Source organism: Cervus canadensis, chromosome 6, assembly GCF_019320065.1.
Source record: "Cervus canadensis isolate Bull #8, Minnesota chromosome 6, ASM1932006v1, whole genome shotgun sequence".
Lineage (NCBI taxonomy): Eukaryota > Metazoa > Chordata > Mammalia > Artiodactyla > Cervidae > Cervus > Cervus canadensis.
In genome coordinates this window covers 36,628,957-36,643,214 of record NC_057391.1, presented here as the reverse complement: position 1 = coordinate 36,643,214, position 14,258 = coordinate 36,628,957, and the positions used below count along the sequence as shown (strand labels likewise).

Genomic DNA, 14,258 nt, shown 5'->3' with positions numbered 1-14,258 from the left:
AGGCATGGCACCCACACTGTCAGCAAAGCCTCCCAGCCTCACCCGCAGGTCAAAAGGCAGCATCACCAGCATCCCGCTGTGGTCCATGAATAAAGCAGCTTCGTTGTGCTCATATATTTGTCTGTTTCGGGGAAGCAGCAGTGGGGTACACAACTGGACAGCTCCTACACCAAATGAGAAAAAATAACTAGTCACTGTTTCTCATGCTTTCCAGACACAAATTAAAACAAACACAAATGTGACAGTTAAGAATCTGCCACTGGGACTGCTGAAATCACTTTATCTTCAATTCTCTAAGTTTACTAATGGAAAGCTCATCTAAGGTTAAGTTTGTTAATTTAGTCACATTTCCTTTTTTTTGGCTGCACCACACAGCTTGAGGAATCTTAGTTCCCTGACCAGGGATCGAACCCAGGCCCATGGCAGTGAAGGTACTAGGTCCTAATCGCTGGACTGCCAGGAAATTCCCTAGTCATATTTCTGACTCCACAAACCAACTGTATTTTAGCAACAAGGTTATAATACTCAAATCTGTCTCCCCTCCACAAGCTGAATTATGAAAATAAGCTTAAATGTCATGGGTGTCAAGTGAGTGTAACTGAATTTAAAAGTAAAGCATGGCTGCACCCAAGTCCATTAACATGACTTTCTGAAGAGGAAACAAAATGTCTTTTGAGAAGGCCCATGTTTTTAAAAGAGAACATACCGTGTCTTTTGAAGATGCGGATGATGGTTTCACACACGTGCTGCTGTATCTTGGCTGTGCGGATGGAGAAGCTGCCCTAAAACATGACCAATTCAACTGTCATTAAAGCCTGATCAAAGGGATTGCCCAAAATATCTTTCTGTGGGTGGTCGTATGCATTATATTGCTTATTCCCAAGATCACAAAAGAGATCTCAACCTCTTTTGAACATATTCAGGAAAGGAGAAAACTACATGTCTTGCAACATGTCCTATTTTGGGAAGGCTTCCTCAGTTCAAAGTCCAAGCTCTCAGCAACAGTGATGTGTGCCTTTCAGAGACAGCTAGTCCTACACACAACTCTCCAAAAGGACTTTCAGAGATACTGTGGCAGTCAAACATCTAACAGCATCAAACCCCCTCCCACAGACTACAATATTTCATAGTGGGCCTCTTGAAAGCTACATGGCATTTACATATTTTGTAAATAACTTTCTTTTTCATTTTTTCTTGTAATACAAGTAGCACTATTTCACTACAGAAAATTTATTAAAGACAATAGAAAAGCAAAAAACCAACAATTAAAAAGTCAACCACAATCCTGTAGATATAATATACCAGTAAAGAAAAACCACTTAGCCCCTGAAATCTATACTGATCTTCCACAAACCTTACCAGGACTTTCTCTGCTACTCTTCAAATTCTATTTTAAGCATATGGAAATGTATAGAGAATATAACAAATATCTATTATTAACTCACCCAACTTTCTAAAATTTTAACATTTTGCTATACTGCTTCAGACTGTTTTTGCTTTTAAGAAAGAAAACGTTGAAGTCTCCCAAACCTGCTTGTGCTTCAGAAACTACCTGAAGAGCTTTTAAACTGAGATTCTTTTTGTTTATTTATTTATTTGGCTGCAGTGGGTCTTAGTTGCAGCACTCGGGATCTTAGTTCCCTGACCAGGGACTGAACCTGGAGCCCCTGCACTGGGAGCATGGAGTCTTAAACACTGACCACCAAGGAAGTCCCTGAAGAGATTCTTAAAGTGCCTCACACTTATACTCCAACTCTCTATATTGGATGTAGGGCCTGAGCCTCTGCGTTGTCAAAGGGCCTCACAGGTGACTTTAATGTGCAGCCAGTATTGGGAGCTACTGGCTATTTGACCTGGATCTGAACTGATTTTTTTCAGCACTGGGCAGCTGGGCCAGGGCTTGGTCTCTAAAAGCACCCCTTCTTACTCTCTTTGGTTAGGGGGTGGATCAGGAACTCCTACAAGTAAGTGATTAAAAGTGTGACTCTTCCTAGAATAATGCACATGCACACATTTTGCATATACAGATCTCAAACTAAGAGCTTATGTAGGACCAGGACCTATGGTATAGCACAGGGAACTATAGTCAATATCTTGTAATTATTGTTGATCGGTGGCTAAGTCCTGTCTGACTCTTTGTGACCCCATGGACTGTAGCACACCAGGCTCCTTTGTCCTGTGCCATCTCCTGGAGTTTACTCAAATTCATGTCCATTAAGTCGGTGATGCTATTTAACTATCTCATCCTCTGCCATCCCCTTCTCCTTTTACTTTCAATCTTTTCCCAGCATCAGGGTCTTTTCCAATAAGTTGGCTGTGCATATCAGGTGGCCAAAGAACTGGAACTTCAGCTTCAGCAACAGTCCTTCCAGTGAATATTCAGGGTTGATTTCCTTTAGGAAAAAACCTATAATAAAACCTATAATAACCTATAATAAAAAAGAATCTGAAAAAGAATAGATATATATAACTGAATCACTTTGTTGTATACCTGAAACGATTACAATACTGTAAATCAAACTATGCTTCAATCAAAAAAAAAAAAGAGAATTTATGTTGGAGGCATTAAAGGAACCCAGGAAAATTCAGGAATGAGACTCGATCCTTTTGTCAAGCCACGGCTTACCCCACCTTCAGTATGTCACTGTCGTAGGTGTAGTCGATGGCCGGGGAGATGCGCTGGGCGAAGATCTGGCCCATCATGGTGCGGTAGGCCTTCCCGTCCACGTTGGCCAGGGTGTGGTGCAGCACCTCGTGTAGTTCCGACTCCTCCATCTGGGGCGGGGGCAGCAGCTCGCTCTTGAGCAGTTCCGTGGCCGTGGGCCGCTTCGCCGGATCGTGGTTCAACAGCCAGGAGATGACAGATTTCTACAACACAATACTGGGAATGGGATGCGATGGACGGTGCTCAGGAATTCTCCCAGCAAGCTGGTGGTTGGTTCAGGTCCCAAAGGACACACTTCTTCCCCGTAGATGGTGCATTTTAGTTGGTATTTCTGAAATTTCTGAATTTGTCATTTCCCCGCAATAGTTCATTATGGTCACAGGATTGTGCAACAAGGTAATATTAATATAATATCTTTCATAAAAGGTAGAGGCCCATTTTGTACTTCACTGTTACAAAGGGCCAAAAAAACCTTCAACAACGGCATAGAAGCAAAAGTTAGGCTTTCTAAACACTGTATCTAAAATACAGCTTTTTTGGTACAGTTCTTAAACCAGACAAGATACAAGAACATAAAACAAGCTATTTTTAGGTGCCTAATTTTAGTAGAAAATATAATGCTTAAGAGCTGCTGGAATCCCTAAATCAGTAGAAAACATCTTGTTTTTATGTTATCTGTATCAATACCATCCCCTTGAATTCTCTTCTGTTACTCATTTATTAAACCTTCATAGCTACTACCTGATTAAGCAGGGAACTATTTGAAGATACTATAGTTCCCTGCTTAAATCTTTGAAAGGCCCCAGAATGATTCTGTAATTCTCTTGTTTATAAGGAGTTAGAGGAATAGTTGAGATCAGAAAACCTCAATATAGATGAATCTCATTAAGCACCTTTAATTACATATCTTTAAAATAACCTCCCCCACAATCCTTAATCCTGGTTGAGGCTAGAATTAAAAACACAGGTAATTAATTATTTTTCAAATAAAGAAAGGAACTGACATGATATAACTTTATGAATATATATGTTAAACTGGTAAAAATAATATCCTATTCAGCAAAATCAATAGTAATACTTAATTTCTGTATGTGGCAATAACTGTTATACTCAGTCAATAAGCATTTTCTATGCTGCCTTCTTGCAGATAAAAAGCAACAATGTGACATGGGAGGCAGCAGTGGCAGTGGCTGCAGTGGTTAAGTTCATACAGTTTATATAAGGTTAAGTTTATACATGGTTTATACATGGTTTATACATGGTTATATATGGTTAAGTTTATCCAGCCCCAGTGCAAATGCTCCGGGGTGCCCAGTAAGCCCTTGTGCTAGGAGGATAATCACTGTCTTGAGAAATGGTCTGTATAGCTGAGCTGTGTCTGCAGTTTAACTACAACACCACACAGGAGCCACCATGTGGGAATGCTGAATAAGACTGACCTCATTACAGGGAAATGCTGTGATTTGAGTATTTACTTATGACACCCTAAAAAACACAGGGAACAGCTCAGTTCAGATCAATGATAATAGCTAGTAAAAGAAGGAGAAACACGACTCAATGTATTTTTTAATGTATGCTCAGTCGCTCAGTCATATCCAACTCTTTGCAACCCCATGGACTGTAGCCTACTAGGCTCCTCTGTCCTGATTTACCAGGCAAGAAAACTGGAGTGGGTGGCTGCTTCCTACTCTAGGGGATCTTCTTGATGCAGGAATCAAAACTTGTGTCTTCTACATTGGCAGGCAGTTTCTTTACCACTGAGCCACCTGGGAAGCCACTTTCTAATGGTTCTTCACTAATTCAACATTTGAGGCAGAATGGGTCCCTCGAACCATAAATAAATGTCATATGTTAAATGCTACCAAATTATAGGATATTAGTGCTGATATAAAATAAAGGATATTTAATATCTCTATTTTACAGGGGAGGAAAATGAGTCTAAAAAAGTTAAGTGACTTGTCCATCCAGATACAAAACTAATAATCAAAAAATAGCAAGTTAATGCAATATTCTAGCTAGGTTTCTCTTCTCAACATTAAAATTTAAATAAGGGATTCTGCCTTGATTATAATTGTTAAGAAATCAGTTTAAGGAATAAATTTCTGCATGTCAAGAGTATTAACCATGGAAGGTTCCTCTAAGGCAAACAGCCAGCACTAAGAAGAAAGGCACATCAGAAGCACTGTAATAAATTCACTCCTTCATATTAGCCAGATGCTAATAATTTACTATGACATACATATACTACAGGGGTTTCCCAGGTTGTGCTAGTGGTAAATAACCCGAATGCCAATGCAAGACATCTAAGAGATATAGGTTTGATCTCTGGGTCGGGAAGATTCCTTGGAGGAGGGCATGGCAATCCACTCCAGTGTTCTTGCCTGGAAAACCCACAGAGAAGCCTGGCGGGCTACAGTCTATAACATAGCAAAGAGTCAGATACAGCTGAAGCCAACTTAGCAGGCATGCACGTGTACACACACACACACACGTATTTATAGTATGGAGAAAAAATTATTTTGTTTAAATTACTGTACCATCTGACTATCTAGTCTTCCCCTTTACAATATGAGCTACTTTAACCAACATAAGAGAGGACAAAATTACAGTTTCAAAATGTATTTTCTTTTTCTTAAAGTTTCAAGCTCTATCTCAAACAACGAGCTGTAAGAGTGTTCTCTTTCTTCAATAGCTAAGCCAAAGGTCCAAACAGTACTTCAAAAGCTTGATGAATCACAAAAAAGAACCCTGTAGTTTGTTAATTTTCTATGCCAGCCCTTGGCATTTTTACAGTGTATTTCAAGTCTAAATACATTTAAAGTACTCCATCTTTTGATATTTTCCCCCCACGTTGTTCCCACGACACAAGAGAATGAGTGGCAGAAGATTACTAATTGAAGAAGAAAAATAGTAATTAAAACTCCAGAGTGAGAACACAGTAATTAAAGTATCAGAAAATTACCTGCTTTGCATGCTCTCCATCATCGAAGTCTTCTGGAAACTTAGGCGAAGTGGGCTAAAAAAAATATTATATTCAAGTCAGCAAGCACTTGGCAGACTGCCACATTTTCACAATAAAATGTGAAAGCATTTTATTCACCAGAGGTAAGAAAATCAAATAGAGAAATGAAAATTTGCTAACAAGGGGAGATGGACAAGAAACTCATCTTAAAACCCAATGTCCATCCTTTCAAGGACATACGTATTATTTTAACACTAACTTCACCCAAATAACAACCTAGGTGACAGAAAGCACCTCGTTTGAGAACCAAGTATTTTAACATCTAATGGCTTCAGAGAAAGACAAGAGTAGCTTTATTAAACAAACAAGGGTAAAAACACAAAATGGTCAACACAGAGTAAGAGAAAACCAACATGAAAATCTCTACCCACCCCCTCGAATTTCTCACCTTTCTGGTAAATAAGACCTCAATCATAACATTAACCTGGCAGTTAAACTATCACACTCCTTCCTGAGATACCTCACGGGGTATTCTTAGTCACACTGTGTGTGATTAACACCAACAGACATGCATACTTTGTTCTGCTCTAGGAAGGAGGAGGAAGATTCTCCATCTCTCTTACACAGTAATATGTGAATCTAAATCTTTCTCACGCTAACCTTATTCTCCCCTCATCTTAATGCTGATGCCCATGGGCACCCTTGACCTCACACACTCCAACACTAGTCCTTTTTAGTTTGGGAAGAGGCAGGGATCAAACCCAAGAAGACTGAAGGAGATTTCATTGTGAAAAAAATTCAAGTGGCTGATTTTTACCTCAGACTCCATTTACCTTCTGGTCATAGTGGTATTCTTTAGGCATTACTATATCCGGTGCATTCAGCTGGAACCTTTTAATTTCTAGATCTAAATATTTGCTATCCTTATAACCCCTTCCCACTGCTATAACTGTATTGATATTATGCAAAATTTTAAAATTCCTTTGTTTTATAATCAAGAGGAAATCTCAAAATATTTTAAAAAAGGATAATCTAGCAGTATCTCCAAACATAAATCAATTTGGGGTAAGTTTCTTATCACAGTAAGTGCATAAGCTGAGATGAATTTCCATTTACTAGAAAACATAGAAAATTACAGCAGGACCACCTCTTTCTACATTATAAATAACAGATAAATACCTGGCACTGAATTCTAATGTCCATACTAAGATTCAGGTTATTGGAAATGGAGGCACTAAAACATCTGATACATACATCTCTGAGTTGGTTGAGAACAAAGATTCTTTCTGAGGCTGTGACCATGGGGTGATAGGACATCTCAAAGAAGATAATCCCCAGGCTGAAGAGATCCACTTTCTGAGGAGGAAAAAGAATTACATTTAGAGCCTGGATATGAAAGCATAATCCAAAAGGAAATTAGAGGATGAGCACTGTTAGATGGGATAATGTTCACCTAAGTGAAAAATAAGCCACATGAGAAAAGATTCACTGTCCTAAAAAAAACCCTGTAAGTATAAAAGAAAGATGAGGTTTTTATATTTAGATGATAAAATATTTGGCATGACTTCAACATTTTTCTTAAAAATTGATTGTAACTGGTTCAGCCCTACCCACAGACATAGATAACCCTTGGCCATACACTTGAGAATAATTATTACAGAGCAAGGACAACTGAGATCTTTAAAAGAGTTAGCTTTGTATCTTTACAGGGCTTCCAGAGTGGTTCAGTGATAAAGAATCCACCTGCAATGCTGCAGATATGGAGACACAGATGCGATCCCTGGGTCGGGAAGATTCCCTGGAGTAGGAAATGGCAACCCACTCCAGTATTCTTGCCTGTAAAATCCCATGGACAGAGAAGCCTGGTGGGCTACAATCTATGGGGACACAAAGAGTTACAACTGAGCAACTAAACAACACAACAACAAAATTGCATTTTTACTGATCATCTCAAAAGGGAAACACAGCACAATCTGCATCTGATAGCAAATATCAGCTACTGATTGCAAAGCCATACTGATGAGCACAGAAGCATAGCACAACAGAAAGATTGTGTGACAAATCCTCACAAAATATGGAAATACAAGTAAAGAGGGTAAAAGGCAAGTCAGTGCAGAGTCTCAGGTAGCGAGCTGCCAAGGGGAAGAGGATGTTCAGAAGGTCCTGTGCCTGTGGCAGCCGAGCACAACCAGGCCAAGGGTAAGACTGCTCATAGTACACTGCACACAGGCACAGAAGCCGTTTGCAAGGAAAACTTGAATGTATTTGGACTCAAGCATTAGTAGGAGAGCCTCTCTAACTAGTGACCGCCAAAGTCTTAAAAACAAACATTCATCATGTCATTTCCTACCCCTTAGCTGTATAAAAATGTGGAATATAGAGAAAAGCACCAAGAATAAAATAGCAACCATCCATAACCCCACTGCCTAAAGATATTTACTACTGATGGCTAAGATATGCCCATTTTGTGCCTTTTAAAAAAATACCTACACACACACACACACTAAAACTAGAACCACAGTGTCATCTGTAACTTTTACTCTCCTAACACAAAAGAATATTTTAATACTATAATGTCATTTTTCTAAAACGTGATTTTAATGACATATTCAATTACATGGAAGCCCCATAATTTAACCAGTTCCCTACTTTTAAACACTTATTATTCCGCACTGTTATAAACAATGCTATGACAGACCCCTTTCACACCAACCTTTTTGGATGTCCCAGGTTGTTTCCTTAGGATACATTTCAAAAGGTGGAAACTCCATTGCCCTCTGGCAAGCTAAACTGGAACGGTGACAGTAAAGGTGCCTCCCCTCCCTCAGGGTGGGCATGCCCATCTCTACACCGCGTCCTCGCCTGGTGTTTGGGGGTCTCCTTCAATTCTGTCACTGCTTGGTGCTCCCCTGTCAGAATCAAAACCCACACTAGAGTTGCCACCACAAGCTTGAAAATATGCTTTGATGCAGACTGCCTGCCTCATGTATTTTAAAAATCTACCCCTATGGGTCTTGCTCTAAGTGATCTATCTCATCTGGGCTCAAGCTTTTAAATCACCATCTGTGTGCTGGTGACTCTCAAATTTATACCTCTGACTTTGACCTTTCTTCTGAACTTGAGTCTTTAGCAGCAGACTGGACCTCTCCAGTCAGATTTCTCATCTGGCATATCCTTCTTTTTTTTTTTTTTAATTAGCTGGAGGTGGCATATCCTTCTTAACATGTCCCAGACAGGGTTTTCTTTGCCATCCTCTCCTCCACCTCCCAGGTCTTTCTTCAGGGTTCCTTGGCTCAGTCAACCACCCTTCCCCTAGCCACTCCAGGCAGAAAGCTGAGTACTATCCCGTTTCCCTTCCTTTTCCTTACCCAACAACCACTCCATTAGGAAAACTTGTCACTTCTCCTCCAACGTGTATCTCATATCTGCACACTTCAGAGATATCACTTGGCGACAAAGGTCCAGATAGTCAAAGTTATGGTTTTTCCTATAGTCAGGTACAGATGTGAGAGTTGGACCGGAAAGAAGGCTGAGTGCCAAAGAATTGATGCTTTCCAACTGTGGTGCTCGAATAGACTCTTGAGAGTCCCTTGGACAGCAAGAACATCAAACCAGTCAATCCTAAGGGGAATCAACCCTGAATATGCATTGGAATGACTGATGCTGAAGCTGAAGTTCTAATACTTTGGCCACCTGATGCAAAGAGCTTATTCACTGGAAAAGATACTGATGCTGAGAAAGACTGAGGGCAGGAGGAAAAGTGGGTGACAGAGGATGAGAGGGTTGGATGGCATCATTGACTCAATTGACATGAGTTTGAGCAAGCTCCAGAGATAGTGAAGGACAGCGAAGCCTGGCGTGCTACAGTCCATGGGGTCCCAAAAAGTCAGACACGACTGAGTGACTAAACAAACCCGGTCTCTATTGCCACCATTCCAGTCCCAGCTCAGCTGTGCCATTTGGATTTCTCCAAGGCGTCCGGCAGCAGGTGGAATGAACTCTCTCTCGAGATCCTTCAGGGGCTGCCGGTGCTCACTCCTCATCACGGCCACGCTGGCCCTGCATCACTGACCCTGGCATTCCTCCCAGTTTTGCTCCGCGCCTCGTGCCCCCATGGCTTACCTCACTGTAGCCAGTCTGACCTTTGTGACTGTCCTAAGTGCACCACGCCACGCCAGCTTAAACCCATGCTAACACACTTCTCTCTGAGGTGCTATTTCCTCTGCTTACCCCTCTCCCCTCCCAGCCAAGCTCCAGGCCCCAACTCTTGTGACTTCTCCCTCTTTTCCTCTTTTATCAGGACAGCCGTCCTCTCGGGGAGGCTTTCTATAGTCAGTCAACCTAAAGATGATGCTCCTTATTGTCCTCTGGTCACTGGATCCCACTTCTTTTCTTCTTAGTTCTTACACAGTTTGTGATTTAAGAATTTTTACTTGTTTGGTTCATCCATCAGTGGACAAGCCCCCTGAAGGCTAGAATAAGATGTCTTATTAATTGATTGCCTTGTTCCCTGTGGTCCCAGGGCCATTAGTTCAAATCTTCTTTAGATGGACAGAAGGACTGTAAGCTCCTCGGCAGCAAGAGTGCCAGCTTCAGTCACTGTCTTTGGGCATCATGCGTCCTACCTGGAACAGTCACTCAATACACACATGATACAGACTTGGACTTCAAGGAGATGAAATCAGTCCATCCTAAAGGAAATCAGTCCCGGATATTCACTGGAAGGACTGATGCTGAAGCTGAAACTCCAATACTTTGGCCACCTGATACGAAGATCTGACTCACTGGAAAAGACCCTGATGCTGGGAAAGATTGAAGGCAGGAAAAGAAGGGGACAACAGAGGATGAGATGGTTGGATGGCATCACGGACTCAATGGACATGAGTTTGAGCAAGCTCTGGGAGTTGGTGATGGACAGGGAAGGCTGGCGTGCTGCAGTCCATGGGGTCGCAAAGAGTCGGACACGACTGAGTGACTGAACTGAACTGACAGACTGCATAAACGAATGTTTCCCGCTATCTCAGCTGGTAACTGAATCCCAAGTGCTGTGATCTTCATCTCTCGAGATCTTTCCTTCCCCTCCCACAGCTTCTTTTTTACCTGGTTGTATGCAGATTTGGTGCTTCCTTGGACCTCAGGGCTTACATATAAAGCAGTGCCAACCATCCCAGTCAAATGACCTGCATGGAAGAAGGCAGGGAAAAGGTGTCTAATAACAGGACTTAGAGATAAGGCAAATTTTTATTAAAAAAAAAAAAGTTTCTTAAGAGTGAGACACAGTCTGTTGACACTATTCACAGGAAGAAGCGGCATACATTTCACCAAGCTGTCAACCCTAAATCATGGCTGGCTGGCCACATACCTTGGCTCTGCTGTGGCAAGAGCAGATCTCAGGCAGGGAGAGCTCAGACAGGCCAGGTCATGAAGCGATCTCCCATTACCACCTGGGGTCACAGCATAACTGCCTGCCCACAGAACCAAATTATTCTAATTGAAGATCTAATTTATTAAGAGTCCTCAAGAACAATCAATATAATGAAAAGGGGAAAAAAATTAAAAGAATATTCATAATTTTGTTAACTTAATGAATAATTATAATTTGCTTTAGAATAAAATCTTTACAAATGAAAAACAGGTTTCAAATTGAGAAATTTTATACCGTATTGCATATTTAAAATTGTCCTGTTCTTAAGTAAGAGGGCAGGGAGAAACTTGGAGGTGATGGATATGATTATGGTGATGTTTTCTTAAGTGTGTATGTACCTCGAAAGGCCTCAAGTTGCATACATTACATACGTACAGCTTTTTGTATGTTTAAAAAAAAAGATAAAAGAGAAAAAAGGAAATTTTGTGGACTGCTTATTAACACACGAATTAAATACACAGTCTTCTGGATTTACCTGAAGGGTCTGATTTAATCAAGTGATCTCCTGATGTATCATCTTGTTTGCCGTCAGCCTAAAAATGTAAGTAAGCCAAATATCAAATTAAAATATTATTCCACAGGAATGGATTATCACTTCCAAATGAAGACTGAATAAAAAATACTACAAAGAATCCAGGACAACTACAATAATGCTTTTCTGAGCTATAAATTTTTTTAGTTCAGTTAGCCTACTAACGTAGGGTTCACTGGAAACCCAATGAAGTCAAGGAGAGGGACAATTCACCACAGACCTCCTTCATGGCAGCAACCCCTTAAAGTTTACCAAAACTAATTTATTTTCATATTTCAAATCAGAATCTATTTACTGGAAAGAGTAAAAGAAGACTAATAACAACAAACTCACTTTTTAACTTTCCCACTGCTATTACTTTATCTGGGTCAATTTTCACTCTTCTCTCCCAGAGGCTGGTCACCAAATATATCCCTACAGAGCTGCTAATACCTCTTGGGGAGCCTTGCCTCCTCCACACATCTGTGACAGTGCTATCTTGCATTAACCCGAATCACTATTTTTCTGACATCACTCCATGGATTCCTGTTATAAGCACTGCCACAGATAACAACAGCTGTAACATTCTCAGAGCTGGGCACTGTTCCAGGGCTCACCTAAATTCTTATTTTATTGTGGTGACAACTCTGAATTCGGTACTTATATTAGTCATATGTTTTAGAAAAGAGACTACGAAGTTAAATAACTTACCCAAGGTTTCTGACCCAGGGCAGTGGGCATCCAGAACTTGAGCTCTTATCTACTTCATGCGCATGTGATCAGTCGCTCAGTTGTGTTTGACTCTTTGCAACCCCATGAACTGTAGCCTGGCAGGCTCCTTTGCCCATGGAATTTCCCAGGCAAGATACTGGAGTGAGTTGCCATCTCCTTCTCCAGGGGATCTTTCCGACCCAGGGATTGAACTTGCATCTCCCGCATTTTCTGCACTGGCAGGCAGATTCTTTACCACTGTGCCACCTGGGAAGTCCCCCTTATAGGGGGAGGCCCCTATATACTAAAGGCCGACAGACATAGACTGAATGTCTGTTTATAGACTAAAGCCAACAGACATAGACTGTCTATAGACTAAAGACTAAAGCTGACAGACACTGGCTATAGACTAAAGCCAAGACATCAAATTAAATTTGTTCGTTTGGTCTTAGCACTCTGAATTCCCCGCCATTCTGGTCAGGATCACGTCCTTACTGTCCCCCTTTCACTCCCTCCCTCTCCGTTCCTTCTAATGTCACCTTCTAATTTAGCTCCTTTGGTGCTTCTCACCATTAATTTCTTCCTCTGACCACCCTTAGAATTAACTGTGTTTACCACAGACTTTGGTGCCTTAAGCTCTGGCTCATGATGTTAAGTAAAATTCTCCCCCTAGTATTTAATCACCTCCAAGAATCCCTAACCTTAAGCCATCTTCTTTCATGGTTCCCCTACACACTCATAGTTTCAACCAACCAGACAACAGGCTGGCCTTCAACAGTCACGTCTGCTTACCCCAGGGCCTTTGCTTATTATTTCTGTTGGAACCCCTGACTCCGGTGTCACCAGGCCCTGCCCTCGGTCCCAGCCTACTGGACTCCCACCTGTACTTTCAGGCCCATCTGAAATGCTGTTTTCTCTATACAGTCTTTCTTTATCCTCATAACCATATGTAAATCTTCACTCTTTTAATCTTATATGACTATTTCTCTCACATTATTTTAGCTTTGTTTATTAAACTACAATGTTGTGAATAACATTAATACTTTCTGACTTATGCTGTCTAGAACTCATTCTCCTGATGTTTCATGGTTTTTGAATCTTATTTCCTTAAGTTAAAAGTCCCTAGAGTGTAAAACATCTTGCCCAGTGTCTGGCATGGTAGACAAAAATACCAAATCATTTCATAAAGTATTATATGCCTTTGCCCTAAACATCACCCACAAACTAATAATTGTATGTCTCTCAAGTGGAATGCACTCACTAAAACATATTCACAATCTCAAAGTCTGCAAGATAATTTGCAGCCACCCCTTCAGACTTGTCAGCTTCCTGGGGATCACACAGCAGAGTTCAGGGAACTCATGAGAATGTTAGAAGACAGGATAATCAAGGTACATGTGTCCGTTTTTAGGCACACTTGAATAAAAAAAATACTCACAGCAAAGGCTAGATGGTCGGTCGCCAAACCAAAATCACCTATTTTGACGTGGTCATCAGAATCCAAAAAAATGTTGACAGGCTTCAAATCTCGGTGAATCATTCCCTGATGGAAGAGAGCAAAGAAACCAACAATATTTTTTCCTAAGAACAGCTTATATTATTCCTGTTTCCTCGTTTAAAAGGACAACCTAGTGATAAACATTGGATGAGGCCATATCCTGCAGACCATGCTAGTCTAGGCTGTCTGGCCTCTGTAATGTCTCCTGACCGCCTTTGCCACCCTCTCCCAGTCGACCTGCTGGTGGTCCTGATCAGGTCTGATCCAAACGGTTCCCTTTGGCATCCTTCTATCAGACTTTCAATGATCTTTCTCTCTACTGCATCATATCTCCCTGTTCTGGTCAGGGAGACAAACACCATTTTCATTTCTTCCTCTATATATAAACTCAGTTCAGTTCAGTTCAGTTCAGTCACTCAGTCGTGTCCGACTCTTTGCGACCCCATGAATCGCAGAATGCCAGGCATCCCTGTCCATCACCAACTC

The 14,258-nt window shown here is 41.1% G+C and overlaps 1 protein-coding gene across 2 annotated transcripts in view; it reads right to left on the bottom strand.

The window, feature by feature from the left end:
* The window catches only part of EIF2AK4 (eukaryotic translation initiation factor 2 alpha kinase 4), a 100,682-nt gene that overhangs the window by 31,403 nt on the left and 55,021 nt on the right, over positions 1-14,258 (bottom strand). For both annotated transcript variants that reach the window (XM_043471439.1, XM_043471438.1), the window contains exons 16-23: positions 13,713-13,817; positions 11,528-11,585; positions 10,728-10,807; positions 6,882-6,983; positions 5,628-5,681; positions 2,632-2,868; positions 707-782; positions 43-164 (exon numbers count right to left, since the gene is read on the bottom strand). In XM_043471439.1, coding sequence (XP_043327374.1) covers positions 43-164; positions 707-782; positions 2,632-2,868; positions 5,628-5,681; positions 6,882-6,983; positions 10,728-10,807; positions 11,528-11,585; positions 13,713-13,817 — 834 coding nt within the window. The remainder of the gene's footprint in view (positions 1-42; positions 165-706; positions 783-2,631; positions 2,869-5,627; positions 5,682-6,881; positions 6,984-10,727; positions 10,808-11,527; positions 11,586-13,712; positions 13,818-14,258) is intronic.